The sequence below is a fragment of the Centrocercus urophasianus genome, unplaced genomic scaffold, assembly GCF_019232065.1.
Source record: "Centrocercus urophasianus isolate 14NV4802_14NV808 unplaced genomic scaffold, USGS_Curo_1.0 seq_40, whole genome shotgun sequence".
Classification (NCBI taxonomy): domain Eukaryota; kingdom Metazoa; phylum Chordata; class Aves; order Galliformes; family Phasianidae; genus Centrocercus; species Centrocercus urophasianus.
Genome location: NW_024884978.1, coordinates 504183 through 528690, shown reverse-complemented (window position 1 = coordinate 528690; position 24508 = coordinate 504183). Strand labels below are relative to the sequence as shown.

General features: G+C 58.5%; 4 protein-coding genes across 6 annotated transcripts in view; 3 read left to right on the top strand and 1 right to left on the bottom strand.

Annotated features, from left to right (window-relative positions):
* Window positions 1–6788, bottom strand: part of LOC122167900 — a 32219-nt gene extending 25431 nt beyond the window's left edge. Inside the window, exon 1 of the mRNA XM_042832799.1 lies at window positions 6362–6788. Coding sequence (XP_042688733.1) covers window positions 6362–6788 — 427 coding nt within the window. The remainder of the gene's footprint in view (window positions 1–6361) is intronic.
* RPL38 (ribosomal protein L38) lies at window positions 6499–8851 on the top strand. Its single transcript, XM_042833131.1, has 5 exons — window positions 6499–6576; window positions 6757–6789; window positions 7116–7176; window positions 8294–8416; window positions 8773–8851. Exons 2-5 carry the CDS (start codon window positions 6787–6789, stop codon window positions 8796–8798), a joined length of 213 nt encoding a protein of 70 aa, XP_042689065.1. The 5' UTR covers window positions 6499–6576; window positions 6757–6786; the 3' UTR covers window positions 8799–8851.
* A 1647-nt stretch (window positions 8852–10498) lies between these two features.
* Window positions 10499–17374, top strand: TTYH2 (tweety family member 2). 3 transcript variants are annotated; one of them, XM_042832982.1, is made up of 14 exons: window positions 10499–10627; window positions 11180–11352; window positions 12255–12366; window positions 12906–13126; window positions 13210–13305; window positions 13381–13453; window positions 13532–13601; window positions 13727–13782; window positions 13857–13949; window positions 14018–14110; window positions 14190–14332; window positions 14408–14593; window positions 14677–14755; window positions 16064–17374. In XM_042832982.1, the coding sequence occupies exons 1-14, from the start codon at window positions 10499–10501 to the stop codon at window positions 16142–16144; spliced, it is 1605 nt and encodes a 534-aa protein (XP_042688916.1). In that variant the 3' UTR covers window positions 16145–17374. The 3 variants fall into 3 exon arrangements, with proteins under 3 accessions (XP_042688916.1, XP_042688917.1, XP_042688918.1); XM_042832983.1 differs by lacking the exon at window positions 11180–11352 and having other exon boundaries at window positions 10560–10627; XM_042832984.1 differs by lacking the exons at window positions 10499–10627; window positions 11180–11352; window positions 12255–12366; window positions 12906–13126; window positions 13210–13305 and having other exon boundaries at window positions 13540–13601.
* A 608-nt stretch (window positions 17375–17982) lies between these two features.
* Window positions 17983–23628, top strand: DNAI2 (dynein axonemal intermediate chain 2). Its single transcript, XM_042833023.1, has 13 exons — window positions 17983–18165; window positions 18246–18407; window positions 18547–18668; window positions 19267–19409; window positions 19958–20071; window positions 21199–21338; window positions 21508–21630; window positions 21971–22194; window positions 22285–22420; window positions 22773–22883; window positions 23002–23229; window positions 23323–23418; window positions 23561–23628. The coding sequence occupies exons 1-13, from the start codon at window positions 17983–17985 to the stop codon at window positions 23567–23569; spliced, it is 1791 nt and encodes a 596-aa protein (XP_042688957.1). The 3' UTR covers window positions 23570–23628.
* Window positions 23629–24508: the final 880 nt, after the last annotated feature.

The following is a 24508-nucleotide window of genomic DNA, read 5'->3' as shown; positions in this document are numbered from 1 at the left end:
TGTTTCTGATCCGCGTTAGCGTCATATTATTTGCGTGTTAATCTGATACAGCGTAATGATTTAATCTGCTAATGGCCCTGATTCAATCTGCTCCTCTCCGGTTTAATATCCTTGTGCTGCGTGCACCTGATTTGCCTATTTATCCTGCTGCCTTTTGGCAGCACGGGGTCGGGCTGGCTGCTCTTGGGGCAGCATTGCAACGAGCCAGGGCTGGGGAACAGCACACACTGGCGCACACCTTGGCTGATGCTCTCATGGGCAGCTCTCCCACTGCTTTTTTCATTCATAACTTGGATGATGCTGGGAGCACAGCCCTGTGGGGTCGGTGGAATGGAGACATAGGAATATTCGCAAGGTCTCCGATGGGGATGGAAACACCACCTCCCAGCAGTGGTGACACAGAGCTGCTCGTCCCCTGGCTGCCGTGCCACTACCAGACTTCCTCGCTCCCTGTGCAGCTGTTGCTGGGCTGATTTATGGCCACAGAGGACTCGATGAGGACCTGAGGATGACAACACGGCTCCTGCACTGCGTTCTGACCAGGAGCACAGCGGCTGCATTCCAACAAGGAGCTGGGACCAGCAGGATGTGGACGCTGCGGATCCGGGCTCAGGCTGTACAGACAGATCTCCGCAGGCCGTGCGTCTGCTGATGGGGACGTGGTGCTGGGAGTGCTTTGGAGAATGCACAGAGCCAAGTGGAGATGTAACAGGGCAGTGAAAAATGCCATCCCAAGCTGCCCTGGAGAGGAGGAGGCAGCTGTGGGGTGTCGCTGCATAGGCACCCCTGGGTTAGGAGGAAGGTGCTGGGAGACCCAGACAGGGCTTGGAGCTGAAAGCACTAATAACAAGCAGGAGCTCTGCGTGCTCCATCTGCTCACCAAAGGCAGAACAAGGTCTGCTCTGCGAGAGGGTAATGGGAACTACACAGCGTGCAGCACAGTGGGGACAGGGATGGGATGGAGCTGCAGGCCTGCGCCACATCCCCGCGCTGTGTTCCCTCCATCCCCAAGGAGGCAACTCCTTTCCCTCCAGCCTGCAGCTATATGGATGCAAAGCAAATGTCCCCCCTGGCCAAGTACGACAGCACACAGCAAGCGGAGGGGCTTGTCAGCATTCCTGGGAACAAACCGAACACACAGAGCTTCGCCTTCGCCTCCGGAGAGCCCTGGGCGCCCTGCGCTGCCCAGCCTTGATCCCACCACTGCTGAGCCTGGAATCATAATTACCCGCATTCATCTGGCCTCTGTTCTCGCTCCTCTCGCCTGACTTGAAATGATTTTTGGAGGCAGTTGGTGGCGAGGGAGTACAGCTGCCGCTAAGTTATCCAAACGATTTATCTTAAGATTCATACAGAATTCATTGTGCAGGGAGCCTGGGCAATGTCGGCTTTTAATATTCATGCGGATTTGGAGGCAGTGTTAATCACAGGGTCTGACAATTTGCACTTCCCTTAATTGCCCGTGCAGCAGCTCTGTCTGACCGCCAGCCCCCGTTCCCACCACGCTCCAGGGCAGGCGGTGCTCCGGCGGGGCAGCAGCGTGCTCAGCCACATCCCACACCTGTCTGCGAGCTGCCCCAGGGCCAGGGCTGTGCATGCAAGCACCTCAGTACCTCCTGCGCGCTCCTGAGCGCCAGAAGTGGTGCGTGGCTCGACGCAGAGGGGAGCAGCCCCAGATGAGAAGCCTCCAATCTGCTTTGGGGTGATGCGTGCAGGGCATTCCCAGCGCCACACAGCTGACGGCACAGTGCAGAGACATGCACGCCCTGCACCGTGTGCTCCAGTGCCGGCAGCGGACACCACCATCGGGGCTCTCACACGTCCCACCGCGGGCACACAGAGCCCTGCGGGTGCTGCCCTGGGTCCCCTCCCCACCGTCCCATTGCCGTCCCCGTGGCAGGCGTTCCCTGTCACCGCTGTCACTCCGCTCCCATCCTGCCGGCTGCCACCGAGCGGGGACAGAATACCAATGAGGGACGCGGAGCCGCAGGCTGACGGGCAGCCTCTCCTCGCAGAGCAGCACCCCCAGGGGTGGGGACACCGTGCCCCGTGTGCCGGGAGCGGGGGCAGCTCCCCCTGCAATGTGTCAGAGAGGTGCTGAGACCCTGCAGCTCGTGGCACAGATCTGTCACCAGCAGATTCTGATGGCAAAGCTGTGGGGACAAACCCGAGGCCACCTGCCTGGCAGCGGGACCCCGATGTCACCGCCGCCCCCGAGCGGTGCCACACAGGACCCCCCCGCTGCTGGTTTCCAAGCAGCCAACGCTCAGCTCGGTGCAGAGAGGGCCCGGGTGAGTTCTCAGCTGTCCTCGCGCTGTAATTGTCCTAATTAGATCTACGTATTTTGATGAAGGATTCACAAGGAAAAAAAAAAAAAAAAAAAAAAGGCAAGGCAGGAGGAGATAATCGAATCGCAGATGACATTGCCATCACCCAATCTCTCCACACGGCTTCTGCTGCAGCCGAGTCTGAAAATTATGCATAAGGGGGGAGGAAAATTACCATAATCTTCCTCTGCAGGATGACACCAAATTTGACTTGAGCTGCACGGGGTGGCGGGGAGCCAGGCAGCACCACAGCTGCTCTGCCCTTGCCCCGCTGGTGCCATCAGTGATGTCACTGCGCAGTGCCACACAGCTGCCCATCCTGAGTCCCACGGCTGCCAACCCCTCCGACCCAGCACGTGGCTTTTGAGGCTCCGTGCAGCACCAGTGGGGACCCCAAGGTGAGCGATGCTGGCATTCCCCCACGGAGGCACAGGGGACTTCATGGCGACGTGAGAACACTGGTGGCACACAGGGACACTGTGCGGGGCTCAGCCAGAGGAAGAGTTGCTTTCCTTGCTGTAGCAAAACGCAATTAAGGTGGGCTTGCCCAACCTCCCTTTTCTCTGCACATCTCTCCTGAGTCGCCAAGAAGCCCCTTTGGAGAGGCAGCCACGGTGCAGGCGTTTGCACGGCACCAAGGCCTGCTCATGCTGTGCCGTGGTGGTGGATTAAGGTCACCTGGCAGGGGAACCCCAGCAAGGGCATGACAAGAGCACCCAGGGCTCTCACGGGCACTGGTGGGTGAGGAGCCTCCTGAATGTCATCCTTAGAGCCCGCGTTTCTGCTGCTGCTGTGCTCCTGGTGCTGCCTTCCTGCAGGGCTCACCATAAGCTCCAGGCTCTGCTCCCACATCACCTGCACAGATCCCAGCGCTGCAGAGGACAAGGGGACCCGTTCCTGTGCAGCTACAGCAGCCCCACATCTCACCGAGGGACCCCTCTGTGCCCCCACTGAGCCCAGCACAACTCATGGCAGTGATGGTGAGCAGGATCTCCAGCCCAGCCCTACTGCGCAACAATATTCCCGCGCCTCAAACAGCCCCCCGATGCCTGCAGGAAAACTTCCACCGCATTCCTTCTCTTATCGCGGCGAGGAGTGGCTCCTGCCCGACTGACACCGCTGCTCTGCTACAGAGGGCACAGTTTCTGTGCTCCCCTCCTCCCCAAATTCGCTCCCACTTCGCATAAGAACGGGAGCTTTTGTTTCGTGGGATTTCACCCCCTCCACTGCCTGTTCCCCACCTCCAGCCTGAGCCGCCTTTGTCCTCAGCACATAAAGAACAAAAGGGGAGACGGAGAAAATACGATCTCGCCTGCAAATGGGCTTTTTTTTCCCCCTCCAAGTCGACCATGAAGCGTCGGATGCTCTTTAAGGACCCGGCTGACGAATGGCAGAGCACGGGGCTGCCATTAGCAGCCGATTGATCGGCTCTTGGCAGCGCTGCCAGGGCACTGTGCTCCGAGAGGTGAGAGAGGAAGAGAGAATGAAGGGAAGTGCCGAGTGATTGGGAATAGTTTTCAGTCCCTGATAGCGATAAACGCATTCAGCAAATTGCGCTCTCGCTTCGGAGCAGCTGATGGTGACGCACGGCCTTTCTTCTCTAAACCAGGGGGGAACCTCAAGTAAACAGGGGCAAAAATCCATTCCTGCCTCAGTTTGCTCCCTGAACGGGGACCCTCCCTGCCAACCTGACCTTTCACGTCTCCTGTTAGCTCTGCCTCCTTCCCACCTCTGTCCAGCGCTGCTGACAAGCACGGGTGATGCTTGCACCTACCCGGCTCAGCCAGCCCTGCTGCTCACCTGCTGGCAGCTCCTTTGGGGAGCAGCAGTGCCCACTGTGCTCAGAGCACCCACAGGACCAAGCAGCCGTGTGCTTTTCCTGCAGGTTTTCCCTTCTGGCTCCCACATACCTCCCCTCTGGGCAGGGGGATGTCAGCGTGAACGTTTCCAGAGCTTCACATGAGCCCCACAAGCAGGGGACAGCCGTGTCCTTGGGAGAAACGGGGCGGGAAGAAAGCTGCAGGGCAGCGGGGGCTGCAACAGGCAGCAGCACAGCACAGCACAGCAGCTCCTTCCTTCCACCATGAGAAACAGTTTGCAACCACATTACAGATGGCATAATTACACCTAAGGAAAACAGGGCTGCCCTGGGTGCGTAAACACGGCTGTGACGGAGCAGCGGGCTGCAAGCAGAGGGCACAGCTCCAGCACTGCTGAGCCATGGAGCCGGCAGCAGGTGATGCTGGGCAGACACTGAACTTGGAACTGGGAGGAGAGAGAGGGAGAGAGAGAGAGAAACCCCATCGGCTGCTGCATCTCCTCCCGGCTGCTGCTTGCTATCTCCTTCCCTGGCCCAGAGCCGGCCGTGCTGCTGCCGATAAGCAGATAGCATCTAATCGCCGGGTGCACACAAATCCTGCCAGCTGAGCTGAGCACGGCGTGCAGCAGGATGGCCACCCGCTGTCCCCAAGGGCACGGGGACGCAGAGCCTGGGGACAAGACCCCCAGCAATGCCCACCTCCGCGGGGCATTTGGGGAAGGGGAAACGTGACTTGCTGGGGGTCAGCATCCCAGGCTTTCCCCATCCCTGCAGAGCTGCGAGATGAGAGTTTTTAATATCAAACTGGTAGCCAGAGGGTGAATTAAGGATGCTAATTGAATTTCACTCGGCGGAGGAGCCGAGGCCGGTGGGAGGCAGGGAGGAAACGTATTTGATGTGTTTTAAAAGCTGCAGTTTCAGAATGCGATTTTTCTCTCTCTCTTCCGTTTTTTTCCCCCTTAAAGCTGGTCATAAAAAGGATCCCCTCTTTGAGGAGCTAATGACTCTCATGAATTATTTTTGTTGATTTATACGCCCACTCTGCTTTTAAATGATATTAATAAAGTCAAAGTGAATCTGTTCCCAGGCAGGAGCAGGGATGGAGGGTGCAGGACCACACAACATTTTGGGCCGAAACTTGGTGATTTTGGGGGCGAGGAGGTCAGGCACCAGGCAGAGGCTGAGCCCCCACGCACGGCGCTGCCACAGCTCCCAAATCTGTCCCACACCCCCCCGATTCCCACCTCCACCCCATGGCATCGGGATGCGACATCAGCATTCAGCATCGCTGCCGCTATGGGGCACTTTCCATGCTGCTTTGGTTTTATGATGCCGCCACGCCGCCGCTTAATTCTCTGCTGTCTTTCTTCCGCGCTGTTGATTTACGTTGTTAGTGTTTTAATTATACAATTCAGCACTCCTTAAAACATGAAAAACTGCTCAACTTTCGGAGCAATTAAAACGCAGTGGAGTAGATCAGCCGATCCGGGATGAGAGAAGTAAATCAAACAATTACAAAACTCATTTTTAGGGGCGTAGGGAGAGAGGTGGAATTGCCCCACTTTGGGCAGAGCTGCGACCTCCCAGCGCCTCCTTCTTCCCTGTAACCCCATCCCATCACTGCGGGGCGCTGCCAGCATCCCTGCAGCTGTCAGAAGGACGGAGCTGCCATCGCCCCCAGCGCGCACAGCCCCTCGACGTGCCCTCATGCAGGACGCAGCACAGGGGGTCACCTCGTCCACCGTTAACGGGTGATGGCGTGGGGCGGGGGTGGCGATGCGGGGCAGGGAGGGAGCACAGCCCACCACCGCTCGCAGCTGTGCACGCTCGTGTGAGCTCACACCCACCGCGGTCCGCCCAGGGGAGCCCATGGCCACGTCTGTGCACGCACGAGCGGAGAGATCTCAGCACCCGCTGCTTCTCCCGTTAATTTGCGGGACCTCCCGACCCGGGGCAGCGCCGCCTCTGCCTGAAGCGGCTCCGAATCGCCGACCGCCCGACCACGAGGAGGAGCGCGGATTTGGGTCGCTTTGGAGGATTTTGCGCATGGCTACGGCTCCCTCTTGTGGCCAGGAGGCTGCATTGCACTCAGCTCCTGGGGCGGGCCGAGGGCTGAGAGCCGCGGGGCTACAGATTGGGAACCACGGGGCTGGGCGGATTCGTAGGGCCGGAGCTCCTTCAGCAAGCACCGATCGCGAGGTCACGGCATCCCTACTGTTCACAACGTAGCAGCAGCCGCCAACAAGATCCGCACAGCCCGCAGGGTGCAGCACCCAACAACTCAGCGCAGCGCCGCTCCGCGTTCTCCCCTCTGGTTTTTGTCCCTCCGCCCGCGCCGTAGCGCGCTGCGAAGGGCGGGGCTTGAGGAGGTGTCCCGGAAGCGGAAGTGCGTCCTCTCCTTTCCGCTCTCTGTAGCCGAGAGCCGTAGCGGTGAGCGCAGGGTGGGGCCGTGTGGAATCCGCCGCCATCCGAGGCCGTGTGGGGCTGGGCGGCCTCGGGGGGTGCAGGGCGATCTGTGGGGAGTCGGGGGGGGCTGATGGCGGGCGTGGGGTGGCCGTTGGGGCCGTGAGGATGATGCGCTGACGCCATCTTGGCCTGTTCCTCCCGCAGGTTGGAACGAGCTGAGTCCGGGCTGGAGTCATGGTGAGGAGGGGGCTCATGGGGGAGCGGGTGGGGGCTCGCAGACGTGTTGTGGGGCTTCTCTCAGTCCGTGGGTGGAGGTTGTCTGGTTTCTTGTGGCTGTGGGGTCCAGTAGGGGAACCTCTGTTGTTCTTTGGGTCTGTTTATGTACAGAGTGAGGAGTTTTCCCCTTTGTGGTGAGGGGAGGGTGGGGAGAGAGCTGCTCCTGTCTTTGGGGGTGCACTTGGGGGTCTGGGCTGAGCCCCAGCTGAATGGCTGCACCAAAGGCAGAACACAGGGTGAGTATCAGCTCTCGTCCTTGTCCGTGCTGACTGTGTTTCATCTTTCAGCCTCGCAAGATTGAGGAGATCAAAGACTTTCTGCTGACAGCCAGGAGGAAGGATGCAAAGTGTGAGTGCTGAAGCTGCTTTAGGGGAGGAGTAAGGGTGTGCTTCAGCAATTCCCCCCCTGAGGGGAGCTGCAGGCCTGTGTCATCCATTGGGCCGAGCAGCTCCATGCTGTGGAAGTGCTGAGGGACTCAGTGCACTGAGGCTGTGTCTGCATGCAACACCAGTGGCATTTGCAATAGGTTTTGCTGAGCAAAGCTATCCTGGCTGCAGAGGAGCTGCAGGGGAGGAGCTGCAGTCCCAGGGATGAGCTGATCAGGGTTGGGTGCTCACTCATTTGGGTTTCTTCTGCTGCTGTTCACTCATGGGTGTTCTTGCCAAACCCAGGTTGCAACTGGTGGGAAGCTATTTGCAAATATTAGCCTGTCTGTGACTTAGTAAATCTTTGACAAGCTAAAAGATGTTCTGTTAAAGCTCTGCGACACCTGACAAGTGAATCACGCTTAAACTCAAGTTTTCTATTGTTGAGAACACAAAGACAATTATAATTGAAAGGCTGGAATGTCTTGTCTCGGTATTTAACAACGTGCGAGGAGTTTTCCTTTATTTTTTCCTGTATGTGGATGTAGCTGTCATGGGGATGAGGTGCTTTAATTCTGGAAATGTTTTGTTAACTCAGTGATGTGGGCGAGAGAGGGAAAGTTCAGTGTGCACCGCTGTTATATTTGCTGACAGCTGCTTACAAAGCATTTCAGTCCCTTTCAACACATTCTAGATTTGGCAGCAGCTCTACAGCTTGTTATACTGAGCTGCCAGGGCTGTGCAGTGGGAAAGGAGAGCAACTGACCACAGCTGTGAGCAAGCTGCTTAGATAAAACAACCCTGCTTGGCTGTAAAGGAGATGAAGAACTGCCTGCAGACTCATTGCAGGGGTCAGAGCTGCTATGCAGATGCAGAGGATTACACGAAATAAGTCTGTTGTGCACTTCTGTGCTCTGTTGAGAGTTTGTGATGCTGGACGCTTCTGATGCTACTTGTAAATACCTGCTATGACACACAAAGGTCTCCACGCTTGCTTTGGGATATGTAGGATTTGTGCTTTCGCAGGAAATGGACGTGGTTCATAAAAGGGAACATGTGGGGTCGCTGCCGTCCCAGTAACCACTTCCTTAATCCTGCAGCCGTCAAGATCAAGAAGAACAAGGACAATGTGAAGTTCAAGGTGCGCTGCAGCCGCTACCTTTACACCTTGGTCATCACAGACAAGGAGAAGGCAGAGAAGCTGAAACAGTCCCTGCCTCCAGGTATCACCAGCGGGGCCTCCCAGGGGCCAGCCTGGGTCTGGGTTCTTGTGCTGGAGCACAGCTGAGCTCAGCATGGAAGGGGGGGGCAGGAGGTGCAGTCTGTGAGTTGCCTGAGCGAATGCTGCTCAAACTTCTGACTGTTGATAAGTGCCTGGGAGCTGTGGGGCTCTGGCTGCTCTTTGCACAGCTGCAGCCTGTGCTGGCAGGCAAGGGGAGCTGCCCCAGCCCTCTGCAAAGCCAGCAATAAGCTGCAGCTGCGTGTCTCCTGCACAAGGGCAGATGCTGCTCTCCTGGCCAGACAGACCGGGCGATGAGCCACGTTTCAAACATTTTTTTTGTCTTTTTCTCCTCCCTAGGTTTGGCTGTGAAGGAGCTGAAATGAACTGTTTGCACCTAGATTTCTCCACGTTTATTACAATAAAAATTGGAACTGTTTCCAGGTGTCAGGCTTGTCCTTTCCAAACGGCACCGTGCTGAAGCCACGTGTGTTCCTCTCACTGCTCTAGAAGGGATGGCTTCTGCCACACATAGCCTGGACCAGCTACCCCAGTGTGCCAGCTCACAGCCTGGTGCTTCAGGAGCTGGTTTCAGTCTGTGCCCCAGCAGAGCTTGCAGTGAGGGGCACCCGAGGGGGCTGAGGCAGTTGCTCTGTGCGTGTGAATGGAGCGTCCTGTCAGCTGCCACATGCTCTGCTTTCACATCCTAAGTGTTGGGCCTCCTCCACCCATCCAGCTGGCAGCTGCCCGGTGAGACTGCGTGCCAGAGCACAAGGCTGCTCAGCTGTAGCTTTTGCTGGCATTAATTCGGGGTGAGTCTCCCAGCAGGGCTGCAGGAGAGCTCAGAGCTCCTTAGGCTGGCAGTGGCTGGTTTGCCTGCTACTGTGGTGCCCCATCACCTTCCCTGATGCAATGTTCCCTGAAGTCTTCCGCGGCCAATGAATGTGAGCTGTGCTGGGTGCACCCACGCGCTGCCTGGGCTCAGGGTCGGCTCCAGACCAGCTCCCAGCCCTTTGCAGTTCACTGCCTCTGGGGAGAGGGAAACAGTTTTCTATTGGAAGATTTTTGCAATAGACAAAATGATCCTCAGTCACTTTGTTTTCTCACCCTGTTCCTGATTTAGGTGCAGCTTGCTGTACCTGGAGCCGTGGGTATTAATAACACATGCTTGAGAGGAGAGCCATAAAGAGTAAAACTTCTTGGCAGGGAATGGTATTTTGCCAGGGATTTGTGGTGGCAGCATGGAGTGGAAAGTAGATGTGTTCATCAACGTAACCCTGCAGGATGATGTACAAAGCATGGTGTCTTTCCAGAGTGGATGTGAGGGATGCCCAGCGTGTCCTCAGCTGCTGTTTGCTGGGGCAGCTGGATGGAGCAGTTTTGGGGCACTGCTGCAGCAGGAGCCTCCCTGGGGTGACCGGGTTGGGTGGGAACATCCTCTATGCTGATGCTGAGCTCAAGCTCAGCCCTTATGACAGAGTCCTGGTGAGCGGCCCTATAAGAGGGTGGCGGTGTGTCCCCCTGTCACCCCATTAGGGTACAGTTTGCTTATGGGGGCAGCAACGCTCTTACAGGAGATGGAGGGAGGTGATGCCTCTAGCACTGAGGTGACGGGATGCAGCACCTCGTATGGTTAGGGTACAGTTCCCTGATGTAAGGAGCAAAGCGATAGGATTCAGTGATCCTTTCATCGGGAAGCGCAGGGGGTGCAGTGCTGCTATAGCAGCAAGGTGAAGGGTGCGGTGCTTTAACGCAAGGAGAGAACAGAATCCTTTGAGCTGGAAGGGGCCTTTATCCTGTTCCAACCCTCCAACAAAGAACGGAGATACCTGCATCACCATCAGGGCGCTGAGCCTGCAGCCGGACGGGGCGATCCAGGCGTCTCGACCAAACGCCGGGGAGCAAAGAGCCGCACGGCGCGGGGCAGCAGGCGGCCCGCGCTTTCCGAGGGGGCGTGGCCAGGAGGAGGGCGTGGTCTCTGAGATGGGCGTGGCCGCTCGGAGGGGGCGTGGCCCGGTGGGCGGAGCGCGGCGTGGCGGCGCGTTGCCCCCCGCCATCTGCGGCCCCGGCCCGACCCGGCCCCGCCATGCCGCCCGCCCGCGCCGATTACCTGGCGCCCTGGTGGGCGGCCTGGCTGCACGGGTTGCCCCACCGCGGCTTGCGCCTGCAGCCCGTGCCAGCCGCTTTCCACCCGCGGGACCCCGACTACCAGCAGGTACGGACCCCGCGCTCCGTGCCCCCCCTTCCCTGGGCTCGGGTCCTCCATCCCCCCGCGCTCCCGACGCTCATTCGGCAACGGGCTTTTGGGGGGTGCGCTCCGCGCTGGGGGGTTCGCGCACCGACACAAAGAAGCACCCGCTCCTTGCAGTGACCGCTTTCACCCCTCCTGCTGCCGGCACAAAGCGCTCTTCTTTCCGGGGAGGGCACGTTTGGGCCCCGCGGTTAATCCCGGTACCTCCGGTACCCCCGGTTCCCGGTACCGCCGAACCGCAACTGCAGCGGATCCCGGCGCGGGGCAGCGCTGTGCGAGCCCACCCGATAGAGCGCTGTGCGGTCCCTGCGCTGAGCATCCCGGGCACTGCCCGAACACGGCAATGCCTTCCCGGCTCCGCATCCACCCTGCGCCGCGGGAACGGGGACGCGAACGGACGCCGCTTCCTCTTTCCCCTTGTGACCGTCCCGTGGGAAGCCCCGCCACCGAGCACCCCCCAGCGCCTCTTCCCCGAATCGCTCTGCGAGCCGCACGGCGTCCCCTTTCCCTCCGCAGTCGCTGCTTTTCTTCGGCTTGGTGTCCGCCGTCTGTCTCGGCATCAACCTCCTCTTCCTCACCATCTACCTGATCTGCTTCTGCTGCTGCAAGCGGGACCAGGAGCCCGACGCCAAGCGGCCCCGCTCCTGCTGTGTCACCTGGATGGCTGTCACCGCCGGGCTTGTCTGCTGGTGAGGGATGCTGCCACCGTGTCCCGTGCTGCTGTGCATCACTTCCATGCCCGCGCCACACCAGGACAGCCCCGGGGTCTCATCCCCATCCCTTTACCACCCTCCCACTAATCCCAGCAGTCGCTAATCCCAGCCCGTGGCAGATGGCTGGCAGTGCTGTGACCCAGCTGGCAGCCCGGAGTGGCCGCGCTTCGTTGTGGCCGCCCTTAATTGTGGATTGTGACCATCATTAATTGTGGCCGCAGCAATTAGGCGAGGGGCAGCAGCGCTTTGCCCTGTCCACCCCTTCTCTTGTTTCCCCCCCCTTTGAGCCCCCGGGAGCAGCACGCGGTTCCCTTTCGTCGCGCAGCAGACAAAGGCTCACTGTCTGCCTGCGCTGCGCAGCAAATGTCCCCGCTGAGCTCCCTGCACCTGTCCCATGATCTCTCCCCAGTCCTAAGGCAGAGCACAGGGACGTGGCACTCGCAGCCCCCAAGGGCTTTGAATGCAGCGGGATCTTGGGCTGAGACCAAATTGGAGCGGATGGGTTGGTGTTTGTCATTTTTACTGGTGTGGCCACAGGCACGTGCTGGGGTCGGGCGCATCCCTGCTGCTTTGCCCACTGTGCTGCTTGTCAGCAGTGGGTGTTTTCCAGCTCATTCCCCTAATCTGCTTTGCCTTGATCTCTCCGGGTCTGGCAGGATCCAGTGCCCAGCCCATGGAGCAGTTCTGGGCTTGGGTATCACCAAGTCAGAGCTCATCCCCATTGCAGTGCTATCCCTGGGTGTCCCCAGGCCACGGTCACCAGATCAGAGCAGGTCCCCACTGCAGTGCTGTCCCCATCCCCAAAGCTAAGCGCTGCCTTGGGGCCTTGGGGTGAGCATTTCCCCTTTCTTTAACCCGGGTCCTCTGTCTGCCCCCAGCACGGCTGTTGGTATCGGCTTCTATGGGAACAGTGAGACCAACGATGGGATTTACCAGCTGCTCTACGCCCTGGACAACGCTAACCACACCCTGACTGGCATCGACACACTGGTAGGGCTGTGAGACCCCTGTGCCCCTGGGTGCTGCTCTGCTGCTGCACGCTCACAGCTTTTCCTTGCAAAGCCAGTGTGTCCAAGGGCAGAAAGCACTGAAAATCCGCCTGAAATGGGACTGATGTTCCCATGCAGGAGGGGGGGGCTGCAAGGGACCCTCCCCAGCCATGCCACGGGGCTGGGCTGAGCCCCCTGGGGCAGCCGGGCTGAGCTGAGCACAGGAGGCTGACGTCAGCCCTGCAGAATGGGGCCTTTGTGCTGTGTTATCCGTGACGGGGCCGTCCCCACTGTGCCTCAGCTGCCCTTCCCTGCCGCATCCCTTGAGTTGGGGATGCAGATATCTGCCCAAAGGGTAGGGTTATCCCCCCTCCCCACCCCTCTCCACACTAACTCTCATTCATGGAGCGGCCAAGGCTGGAGAGGGCAGCAGGACACCTTGAACCTTGTTCTGAGCCAGGCATCACTCGCTGTCTGCACCGCAGGGGAACCCCGAGCCCCTTTCGAGCCATCCTCATCCCCCCTGTGCCTCGTCCCCAGGTGGCAAGCACCATACAGCAGCTGCAGGTGGCCCTGGAGCAGCACCTGGAGCAGCTGACCGAAGTGCTGGCAGCACGGGCTGACTACCTGCAGACCCTCAAGTTCCTGCAGCAGCTGTCAGGCAACATCGTGCTGCAGCTCTCAGGGCTGCCTAGCTGGCATGGTGTCAGTGACGACCTGACTGCTCTGGCTGCCAACGTCTCCTATGTGGAGTACTACCGGTGAGATGGGACAGAATTCTGAGCATTCCCCACCCTGGGGTGCTGGGGAGAATGCACTGATGGAGGCCTTCCTCTGCACCCAGGTGGCTGTCCTACCTCCTCTTCTTTATCCTTGTTCTCACCGTCTGCCTGCTGGCCTGCCTGGGGCTGGCCAAACGCTCCCGCTGCCTCCTCACCATGTGAGTGCCCACCTGGGGCCGGGATGGGGCTGTCCTCTTGGTGCCATCCTGTTGTGCTCATCCCTCTCCCTGCAGGATGCTGTGCTGTGGGCTCCTGACCCTCATCCTCAGCTGGTGCTCCATGGCTGTGGACACGGCTGCAGCAGTGGTGAGTGGGGGCCGTGGGGTGGCTGTGGGGCTGCTGAGCGCCGTCCCAACCCCACTGTGCTCTGTCTCATCCCCACAGGGCACCAGTGACTTCTGTGTGGCCCCGGATAAGTTCATCATGAACCAGACAGAGAGCGAGATCAGTGCAGGTAGAGAGCCCTTGTGCTCCCTAAAACATGATGGTGGGGGCTCAGGGGAGCCGTGCTCCATGCTCTGACTCTCCCTATGCTGCTCTCTGTGGTGCTCACACTGACATCTCCGTTTTACTTCACAGAAGTTGTTCACTATTATCTGTACTGTGAGCAGAGCCTGAGCAGTCCCTTCCAGCAGGTACGGGGGGATGGGATCCTTGGGGTGGGGGGTGGCCACCCAGCTCTGACCCCCCCCCCCGCTGCCTCCTGCAGGCTCTCACCGTCTTCCAGCGCTCGCTCACCACCATGCAGATGCAGACCCAGGGCTTGATCCAGTTCGCCCTGCCTCTCTTCCCAATGGCTGAGGTATGGGGTGGAGGGAGTGGGGTTTGGTCCCCTGTTCCCATCTGTTCTCACCCTTCTGTTCTCTACAGAAAGACCTCCTGGGGGTCCAGCAGCTGCTCAACACCTCAGAGACCAGCCTGCATCAGCTCACGGCCCTGCTGGACTGCCGCGGTCTGCACAAGGTGAGGGGGAGCCACGACACAGTCACGCAGCCTCCAGGGTCCCCCAAGCCTCCATCCCTACCCCATCCCATTGCTGCAGGACTACCTGGACGCTCTCATTGGCATCTGCTACGATGGCGTGGAGGGGCTGCTCTACCTGGTGCTCTTCTCCCTGCTGGTGGCCGCCTCCTTTTCCACCATGGTCTGTGCTGTGGCGCGTGCCTGGAGGCACCTGGCAGGCAGGTGGGGGCAGCGCGGACCCCTCCCTTGCTTTTTGCTCCTGGGGCTGATGATAACAGGCACCTCGATGCCCTGCAGGGAGCAGGACTACGATGACATCGATGAGGAAGACCCCTTCAACCCGCAGGCACGGCGCATTGCTGCCCACCACCCAGTGCGGGGCCAGCTCCGCAGCTTCTGCAGCTACAGCAGCAGCCTGGGCAGCCAGAGCAGCCTGCACCCCCCGGCACAGACCATCTCCAATGCCCCGGTCTCTGAGTACATGTGAGCCCACCCAGGGGTTCCGCACACCCGGTGGATGCTGCGCTGGGGGCTTTACCCCACTAAGCATCTCTTTCTCCATGCAGGAACCAAGCGGTGCTCTTCGGAGGGAACCCGCGCTACGAGAACGTGCCGCTGATCGGCAGGGGCTCCCCCCCTCCCACGGTACGGTGGGCAGCCGAGGCCAAATCCTTCTTGTGACTTGTGGGCGTTGGGTGCTGGGAGCCCCCATGGGGCTGTGCAGTGGGGCAGGGCTCCCTCCTCTTGTGCCGGATCTGCCTGCAGATCTCTGCTCCCCATCTCACTAACCCAGTTCCTCACCAGCCCATGAGGGCTACAGGGAGAGGTCACCAACCACGTGCTTGGAGGAGATCAAAATAGTTCTCTTTCTGTCTGCTTTACTTTCCTTTTTTTTTTTTCTAACTCATCCCAAGAATTTCAAAGGACACTTTGTGCAGTAATCCATGCGTGCTCACATCCCCTCCCCCCTGCCTCTGCTGTTTATTTAAACCCACCCTGCCTGTTAATGCCCGCTTTATTTTATTTCTTTTTGTTTTGTTTTGCATCAATTATTTTGGAGCTAAGTTGCCCATCAAGAGTAAGTTCAGTTGCTTCATCCTCCCCAATTCTTGTCCCTGGGCTCCTGTCCTCACTTCCACCCTTGTAGCTCCCTCCATCCTTTCTTCTCTGGGGCTTCTTTGCTCCTGGGCAGAGCGTGGGGGGCTGGGGAGGGACAGGGCCACATTCAGTTTGCAGCCTGCCCGTGCCAGGGGGCTGGAAGTGGTCTCCATCCCCATCCCTTCTCTGTGCAGTTTTTCTCCCTCTTCTAACAGTATCTATCTGTTTCCATGCCTGCACCCCAAGGACTCATTCCTCCCCATCCCAGCTCACCCCTTGCAGGGCTGCCACTGTGGGGCTGCCATGGGAACAGGGTGACAGCCGTGGCACTGCTGTGATGGTTGAGGTCCCCACGCTCTCCTCTGCTGGGGACAGTTTTTGCAATCAGGTGAAAGCGTGGAGGCTTTAATCCGATTGCACAGCCCTCACAGCTGGAGGGCTGCTCTTGGAGGGGGTGGATGAACACAGGGATTAATTTGAGCGCTTCTCCCCACCCTGAGTGGTTGAATTTAACCAGGATTCAGATCCCTAAGGAAGGACTTTTGTAGTCCGAAATAACAAACTCAGAATAATCTTCCTTAATGCCAAGTCAGGGTGCTCCTCCCTCCAGCAAAGTGCTGTAGAAATTGAATTGTGCTCCATTATCAGAGCTGGAGGTTTTGTCTGGCGACTCTCCCAACTTCCAGCTGGGGCAGAGGCTGGAGAGACCCAGGTTAATGGGGGTTAATACCAATAGGAAGCAATTTTCCCATCCATCCTCAGGCTTTCTCTTTGCTAGCAGTGATGCTGGGCTGGGAGGGATGTGGGTGTTTGCTGGGGGGGCTCTGGCTGTGCTCACTCTGCCTTCTCCTGCAGTACTCCCCAAGCATGCGAGCCACCTACCTGTCCGTCACCGACGAGCACCTCCGGCCCCAGCACACCGAGTTCCCAGCCTAGCAGCTCGTCCTGCAGCTCGAGGGAGGAGAAAAAGCCACTGGCATCCCCCGATGGAAACCAAAGACACCCAGAGCCCCTTGGTGGGCGAGGGGCTGCAGATGAGCTCCGGCGGTGGGATCCATGCTCCCTGCGCTCTCTTCCCTGGCAGCTTCTGCTCACTCTCACGTCTTTCTGCCTTATGGGATGCTTTCCTGGACTGACTGCGGCTCTCCTGGAAGGCTGGAGGTTGTTCACCTCTCCCTTTCCACCTGCAGCTGCTTGGGGTGGTTTTATGCCACGGACAGGGACCATATCTGGGTTCCTTTGACTGGAGCACACCCTGGGACTGGGGTTGTCCCAGAGCAGCTCCCTCATCCCATAGCAATGCAGTACCAACCACTAGTGACCCCACCACCTTCTCTATGCCAAGGGGTGTGGGATAGGGATGTCTTGACCCTGCTGGCTTTCTTTTGCTTTGCATTTTGTAAGTTACCTTAAGGGCAGAGACGTGGCTCAGGTTGCCACCTCTGTTCCAGCTTGGATTTGCTGCGATGCATGTTGGCTTGTTGGCTCTTTTTGGCAGTCCTGCTCCCTGGGGCAGGTTCCCCTGTTACGTGCAGGGCAGCTCTGGGGTAGCCACAAATTCCCTGGAGAGCTTTAAGGACTGGAGCTGGCTGTGCCAATAGGGGACACATCCCTGCCACCATGCCTGCATTGCCAGAGCTCCGGGCTAAGCCAGGGTGCAGCAAAGGAGCCAGGAGGAGCCAGCATGGGCTGATTGAGGCCCTTTGTGGTTGTTCATTTTGGTGTGGGCTGCCCTGGGACCTCTGGGCTGCAGTTCTGGTTGTCCCCTCCCTGTTTTGCCAGCTCCCTGTGAGCTAACAGTGCAGTGGCAGAGCAGGGGCTGTCCCTGAGCAGAGAGCCCCATTGGGTACTACTTGATAGCAGTGACTTGCTGTGTCTTTTAAAGATAACTGTACATATCCCTTTGTCCCCTGACTCCATCCGTCTGTTACACGTGACTAGCATTATTGGCTGTTGGTAACCTGAAAGTTTTTAATGGTTTGTTTTTTGGTTTGTTTGTTTTTTTTTTTTGGCTTTTAACGTTTTGATGTAACGGTACCATAGGAGAGCTGTTCCCCAGCGCATGTGGACTAACCTCATTGGGACTCCCACTGGGAGGAGTGGGGGTCCTGCCTCGTTTCTATGTGCCCTCGGGGCAGAGACAATAAACATTTATTGTACTAAAAACCATCTCCTCCCTGCTGTCCCAACCTCCCCAGGGGCACAGAGTTGTCCATCCTGGGGGGGGTCCAGGGTGCTGTGAGGGGCAACGTGGGGCTGCTGATGGGGTCTGAGTGTCCTGTCACATCTTGGGCTGCACTCTGCAGAGCCTGAGAGTGACCTGGGGGATGCTGGGTGTGAGCTGGGAGATGCTGCTGCTCTTCCACTGGGCGCTGTGGGTGCTGCAGCTATCACGGATGCTCTGTGGTTCCCAGCCCCGGTCGCTATGGGTGTGAGGAGGGGCTGCCAGCCACACGCAGGAGGGTTGTGTTGGGATGGGGTCTGGCTGTAGCCTGCAGTCAGGGTACCAGCAGGGGATGCGAGGCTGTGGCTGCTGGGGCTGGACACACACACGCAAGTCCAAGCCTGTTCCTAATTACAAAGCCGGTCCCAGTGTTAGCTGATCCTAATTAGCCACGTTCTGCCCTCCCAACATGGCGGCGAGCGGCGGACACGCCCGCCTTGCCCTTCCCAAGATGGCGGCGCCGTCACGTGACGCCAGCCCGCTGTTGCCGGGTAACGGCGGACGCGGCCCGGTGTGCCCGCGCTGAGCCAGGCTTCGGCCCGGGCCCGCCATGGAGATCGTCCATGTCTACACCAGGAAGCGCAGCGAGTTCGGCCGCCACTGCAACTTCTCCGACTGCCCCGCCAAGGTGTGCGTGGACATCCAGCCCGACCCCAGCCTGGCCGACAGCTTCGTGCTGCGGAACCCGGTGGATGCCTGCGTGCAGCATGGCAGCGAGATGTCGGAACACGAGGTGAGCGGGCAGGGTGGGGCCGCGGGGCCGGGCTGTGAGCCTTGCGGACTTCGTTAATTGCGGCCTGTCGCTCCCTGCAGGCCAACACGGAGCGGGTGGAGGTGGAGAGCCGCGGTGTGAACCACGTGGAGGGCGGCTGGCCCAGGGACATCAACCCGCAGGAGCAGGAGCAGACCTCGCGCTTCCGCAAGAAAGCGGAGAAAGAGGAGAACTACGTCAACACCATCGTATACCTCGGGGCGGTGAGGCCGGGCCCGTCCCTTGTCCCCACGCCTGTCCCTTGTCCCCACGCCCATCCCTTGTCCCCACGCCCGTCCCTTGTCCCCACGCCTGCCTGCTGCCCCAGGCTGGCAGTGTGACCTCACGTTGCTCTGCCCGCAGCTGATGGAGCACTGCGTCAAGCAGAACAACGCCATCAACATCTACGAGGAGTACTTCAGGGAGGAGGAGGCGGACGAGTTGGAAGACGAGGCTCCTTCTGCCAAAACCATCAACGTCATCAGGTCGAACCGCCGTCCCCTCCGCAAAACCCACAGTCCTTCCCATCTCTGTCCGCAGTGCTCATCCTGCTCTGCAGCCCTGTGACAGGCTGCTAAAAACTAGAACAAGCAAGGGGAAAGCCATGGCTTTAGAACAGCTCGTGGATGGGGAGACCTCCTGCTGCCCCGTGCCCTGTAACCCATCAATTTCTCCCCTCCCTGTCCTGCCTGGGCAGTTCAAACATAAGCACCAATGCCCACGGGCAGGCGCAGCTCTGAGCATCTTCTAACAGTGATCTAGGCAGGATCCTTTTTTGTTTGTTTTTTTTTTGTTTTTTGTTTGTTAATGCCTCAAAGATTCTTTTGCACATGTCAGGGGCTGTCAGGTCATTTCTAGAAGTCAGATCCGGTAACATAATTGGATTCTTAGAGATGTATAACTGGAAAGACTTTATTAAATCATCAACTCTTCTTCCCCCACCCAGCCCCCAGGAGAATCATTTCCTGCACTCAATGCTCAAGGGCTGCAGCTTGTTTTAATTGCGATTCCCACCGTCATCCCAGGGTGTGACAAAGCTGTTAACAAACTAACATCTTTTTTTTGATGTCCTGCTATCAAAAGGGATCCAAACGTAACAAAGAGGACAGCCGCCCATCTGTCCTGGCACCCTGACAGATGCAAGAAGCTGGCAGTGGCTTATTCCAGCCTGGAGTTCCAGCAGAATGCAGAAGACATGAGCTTTGACTCATACATTTGGGATCTCGGTAAGGGGATGAGAAAACTTGCTTGTCAGTAATGTTGCCACTGCGGAAGCACTTTGTGCGTTCAAAGCATCTCACAGATGTAGTAAAGCACCACAAGGCTCTAGAGGAGGAGAGCAGGGGTTGGGTTTCTGTTTTGCCCACAGATCAATGCAAAGCAGGGCAGAAATGGGACCTGAAAGCTGGTCAGCAGGTGCTCAAATCCCACTGCATGAGTTCATGAGCCAGAGCGCCTGCGACCACAACAGGCAGCTGAGCCACATGTCTCTTATGTGGTTTTTGTGTTTCTATGGTTCATCTGTGCTTGATTAAGAGGCAGCGTAAGCCCAGGCTGAGGACTGCCCTCTTCTGTCAGGCTCGAACCTGCTGCATTTTGGAGTGAAAAGTACCAAGAAGCGGGTCAGAATAGCAAGGGTTCGTCCCCAGGCTGACAGCCAAGGGCAGGTCACCTCCCATCCCTGTGACGTGGTGTGAGAGCCTGCTTTGGAAGCAGGGCGCTGTGCCTCTGGGCTGCCTTTGCACGTCACTCTTTACTCATTCCTTCTTGGCAGAAAATCCCAACAAGCCGGAGCTGGTTCTCAAGCCATCATCCCCTCTTGTGAGCCTGGAGTACAACCCCAAAGACTCTCACATCCTGGTGGGGGGATGCTACAATGGACAGATGGGTAAGGAAGATGGGTTATGCATGAAGCCACGATAAGGAGGGTCTGGCTTTGTTTAAATTCAGCAAGAGCTTGGTTCCAACACTACCACACCCTGCTCCTCTCGGGGCTGCTCAGAACCTGCCCTGTTACCCAGCACGTCGCAGACACTTGGGGAGCTCAGCCAGAGCGTGGCAGGTGCTGCTGGGTCAGAGCACCGAGCAGTTACATGTGCTGCACTCCTGCCTCACCCACAGCCACATCTTTTTATGTGGCAAAAGCCCAGAAGAGTTGCCATCACTTAATTCAGTGAATTGTTTTTGTGCTGTTGTTTCACGTGCCTGGTAAAGGGCCCCTCTTTGCTAGCTTCGTTTTATGGCTGTTATTTACTTGGCTGCGCAAGCCCTTTGGTTTAATTGCTCTCATTTTGATGTTTTCCTTGCCATTTGCAGCAGCAATCAGATCTGACAGGGCAGGCATCACGGAGCTGTTCCTGCACGCTCCGCAGGTGATGGAGGGGGGATTTCAGCACGTCCTGCACAGCTCCCCAGGCGTGTGGCACCGGCCCAGCAGGGCGTGCGCCATCACATCCAATTGCCTGATTAGAAGCAAGCGAGAGGGAGCGAGTGTGGCTCAGTGCCACCAGGGCCCAGCTGCCCAACCTGCGCCATGACCTGTCCTCTGCTGCCTGTCAGAGGCAGATAGGGATGGATAGCTGCTGCTGTCCCTCGGACCTGCCTTTGTTAGTCGCTGCCCTTAAGGCACGTGGGAGGAGAGAGCAGCCAGGGTCAGGTCACATAGGATGGTTTTGAGCGGCACTGAGCACAAGAACTGCTGTTGGGGGCGTTAAGACCACATCTGGTCCTGCTGCAACCTTTTCTGCAGAGCAGGAGAGGAGCTGGGGGGATGAATTGCCTCTCGGGATTGCAATGCAGCTGCCACAGAAATGATTGCTGAAAGTACTGGGGCTATTTAATGTTCCCACCATCTAGCTTCGTGTTTGCAGAAAGCACAAATTGTTCATCCCTTCAGGATGGGCATCTCCACGTGCGATCACAGTAGCAGGATCCCAGCCTCAGGGCCCTTCCCTGGTTTCAAGGAGCTGGGCAAGGCAGCTGGAGAATATCTTGACAGCTCCTTTTCTTTCACAGCTTACTGGGACACCAGGAAGGGGGGGCTGCCTGTGGAGGTGTCCACCGTAGAGGCCAGCCACAGAGACCCTGTGTATGGTGCGATCTGGCTGCAGTCTAAAACTGGCACTGAATGCTTCTCAGCCTCCACTGATGGGCAGGTAAACGGCAGGGACAGGAAAAGGGCTGGGTGCTCGTACGGTCGCTGCTGGCAGGCACTGGCAGCCCAGCATGCTTTGGCACAAGGCAGCTGCCCAGCTCCAGGCTGCTTGGCTTCCCAGCACTCATGGCTGAGAGCAGCCCCTGCCCTGAAATATCCTTCCCCCACAGGTCCTGTGGTGGGACATCCGCAAGCTGTCCGAGCCCACTGAGGCAATGGTCTTGGACATCACACGCAGGGAGCTGCTGGAAAATGCTCTGGGTGCCAGCACGCTGGAATTTGAGCCCACCTTGGTGAGCTTCCTGCACACAAATGGTGTCCTAAGCGTGGCAGGTGTGTGAGTTGGGCAAACCTGAGCAGGGCAAGCAGTGCCAGTGCCTGGAGCACAGCGTTGCAGCATGTTCTCACCCACCTTTATCTGTCAGAAGCTGGTGTGCTCCTAAAGTATGGGGCCACGCTGGCAGCTCAGCCTCTGAAGCCCCCTGATCACAGTGTGTCCCAGGGCTCCATTCTGCCCATTGCTGGCTGCAGCCGGCTCCCCTCGTCACACTGCAAAGCCCCTCACTGAGCAGCCATTCCCCACACCACGGGGTCCCATCCTGCTGACAGCTGCTCTCCTGCTCCCACCCTCAGCCTACCAAGTTCATGGTGGGCACGGAGCAGGGCATCGTCATCGCCTGCAACCGCAAAGCCAAGACGCCCCCCGAGAAAATCGTCAGCACCTACAGCGGCCACCATGGTCCTGTCTACGCGCTGGCCAGGAACCCTTTCTTCCCCAAAATCTTCCTGACGGTTGGTGACTGGACTGCTCGGATCTGGTCGGAGGAGACAAAGGAATCATCGATTATGTGGACCAGGTAAGTGTCAGCGTGCGTAGGTTGGCCCTGCAAAAAACCCTCCTGCTCTGTGGCAGAGTAACTGGCAGCGAGCGTGGGGTCTGTGGGCAGGTACCACCTCTCCTACCTGACGGATGGCTGCTGGAGCACCGTGAGGCCGTCTGTCTTCTTCACGACCAAAATGGATGGGACACTGGACATCTGGGACTTCCTCTTCAAACAGAACAACCCATCCCTCAGCCTGAAGGTCAGCTCACCACTGCTCCTGTTCTCTCGCTCTGGGGGAAATGGGGGCTGCCCTGGTCAGCAGTAACACCAGCCCCAAGGCACAGAGTGAGGAGCACCTGGGGATGGGCTCAGGGGATGGAGGAGCTCACGGGTCTCTCTGTACAGAGCTGTGGATCTGCTCTGTCAAGCAGCAGCCTTCAAGTCACCAGATTCGCACATAGGCTCCCATTGCTGGCACACACATGGGTTTCTCTCTGCCAGCTCATCCTGCCTGGCTTCCCTAGAGGCACCAGATAAGGGCTAAGCACTGACATCCATCCATCCCCCCTCCCCAGATCTGCGATGAGCCCCTCTCCAGCCTGCGCTTGCAGGACAACGGCTGCATTCTGGGCTGCGGCTCAAAGCTGGGCACCATCACCCTGCTGGAAATCTCCTCTGGGCTCTGCACCCTGCAGAGGAACGAGAAGAACCTGGCCAATGCGGTATGTGTGCTCCAGGTGGCGAGCAGCCGGATGCCTGTGCAAGCAAAGCCCTTAGTGCAGCCAGCATGTAGCTGTCCCCATGGGGTCCTCTGCTCCCCTCAGCCCCTCTCTGCCCTAGATGTTCGAGCGGGAGACCAAGCGGGAGAAGATTCTGGAAGCCCGGCACCGGGAGATGAGGCTGAAGGAACGCGCCAAGTCGGAGGGTCAGGGCTTGGAGGCAGAGGAGATGCTGGAGGAGAGTCCCCAGGACGCACTCGACCATGCCCAGAAGGAATTCTTTGAGGTCATTGAAGCAGAGCTGCAGAGGAGGGCGCGGGCGGAGGCCCAGCAGTCAGGCAGCAGCAAGGTACTGGGACCAGCAGCTGTGAGCATCCCCAGCCCTGCCTGGCGGGGATCAGTGGAGTTCTGCAGGGGACACTGATCAACCTCTGCCTTTCAGGCTAAAGAACACACAGAGGAGGAGCTGGCGGCTCAGGGGGAGGAAGGCGAGCTGCTCAAGTACGAGGAAGAGGAAGAGGAAAAGGACGCTGCCAAGGTCAACTCGAACCATCCCCGTGTTGCTCTCCCTGCTGGGGTGGCTGCTCGGGGGTTGGTGCAGGGATGAGCCCCCTACCTGGGTTCCTGGGCTCTCTGCCTCCGTGGGGCAGCCCCAGACGCTGTGTCTGCTCTCTCCACAGGAACCGTAGTGGACGGGACCAGTAGATCGCACAGAATCTGTGAAGCCATTCACAGATGCTCCCTGGCCCTTTGCCCTCCTGATTTTTCTGTAGTGTGAATAAACAGGAGCTTCCCACACCACGCTTCCTGTTTTGTCACAGCGGGGTTGAGCAGAGAGTGGGAAGGTCACGTCCTTTCTCCCTTCCATCTCCCTCCTGGGACCAGGCCACGGTGCAAAGCCAACCACCAACCATGGTGCAACAGCAGCAGGTGCCCTGTGGTCCATCTTGGGATCCTGGTGTGGGCAAAGCCCCCCTCGCCCAGCCCATTACTTCCCCCCACCCTTGCCTGCGGAGCCAGGGCCGGGGTTATCAGCTCTGGGTAAACACAGCCCTGCTGTTATCGCAGTGCAGCCCAACTGCCGGCTTATCCACCGCTCAATTATTAATGAGCTGCCTGTTGTGTTCACCTCGCAGCACAGCTGGTGACAGGGGGATGGGGCTGCTTGGGGGGGACAGCATCTGTGCAGTGGGGCTGGGGGTGAGCCTGGAAGCAGGACCCCTTCCCAGCCCCACTACAAAGCCAGTGAGTGTCACCTGCTATCCAGGATGCCTGCTGCCATGGGGTGGGGGCACAAGGTTTGTTGCCCTCAAGCAGAACGCTGCTGCTGATCCAGCACAGCCAGCTTTGGGGTCAGCAGAGCCCTTGAAAACCAGTGGCAGTTTGCTGACTGTGAACGGGAGGACGCAGCGAGGCATCACCCAGTCAGTGCAACCCAAGCTCAGGTGCAGCCGTCAGGTGCGGCTCCTACCCCAAAGCACACAGGAAGCCCAGCGCCAGCCTTGCGATTTGGCCAAGCGCCTCATTAAGTGCCAGCACTAATTACATCAATAGTGTGACAGCATTTCCAGGAGCCTGAGCAGGACGCAGCTCTGCGCTCCCCCCGCACCCTGTGCCACCTGTCCCCA

Bases quoted from the DNA above. Each gene is read 5' to 3' on its own strand.
- RPL38 (XM_042833131.1), top strand. The intron at 7,177-8,293 runs GTGAGTGCTGAA...TTAATCCTGCAG, and splicing joins CAGGAGGAAGGATGCAAAGT to CCGTCAAGATCAAGAAGAAC. The intron at 8,417-8,772 runs GTATCACCAGCG...TCTCCTCCCTAG, and splicing joins GAAACAGTCCCTGCCTCCAG to GTTTGGCTGTGAAGGAGCTG.
- DNAI2 (XM_042833023.1), top strand. From the start codon at position 17,983: ATGGAGATCGTCCATGTCTACACCAGGAAGCGCAGCGAGTTCGGCCGC. The intron at 21,339-21,507 runs GTAAACGGCAGG...CTTCCCCCACAG, and splicing joins CAGCCTCCACTGATGGGCAG to GTCCTGTGGTGGGACATCCG. The intron at 23,230-23,322 runs GTACTGGGACCA...TCTGCCTTTCAG, and splicing joins AGCAGTCAGGCAGCAGCAAG to GCTAAAGAACACACAGAGGA.
- TTYH2 (XM_042832982.1), top strand. From the start codon at position 10,499: ATGCCGCCCGCCCGCGCCGATTACCTGGCGCCCTGGTGGGCGGCCTGG. The intron at 13,454-13,531 runs GTGAGTGGGGGC...TCATCCCCACAG, and splicing joins TGGACACGGCTGCAGCAGTG to GGCACCAGTGACTTCTGTGT. The intron at 13,783-13,856 runs GTACGGGGGGAT...TGCCTCCTGCAG, and splicing joins TGAGCAGTCCCTTCCAGCAG to GCTCTCACCGTCTTCCAGCG.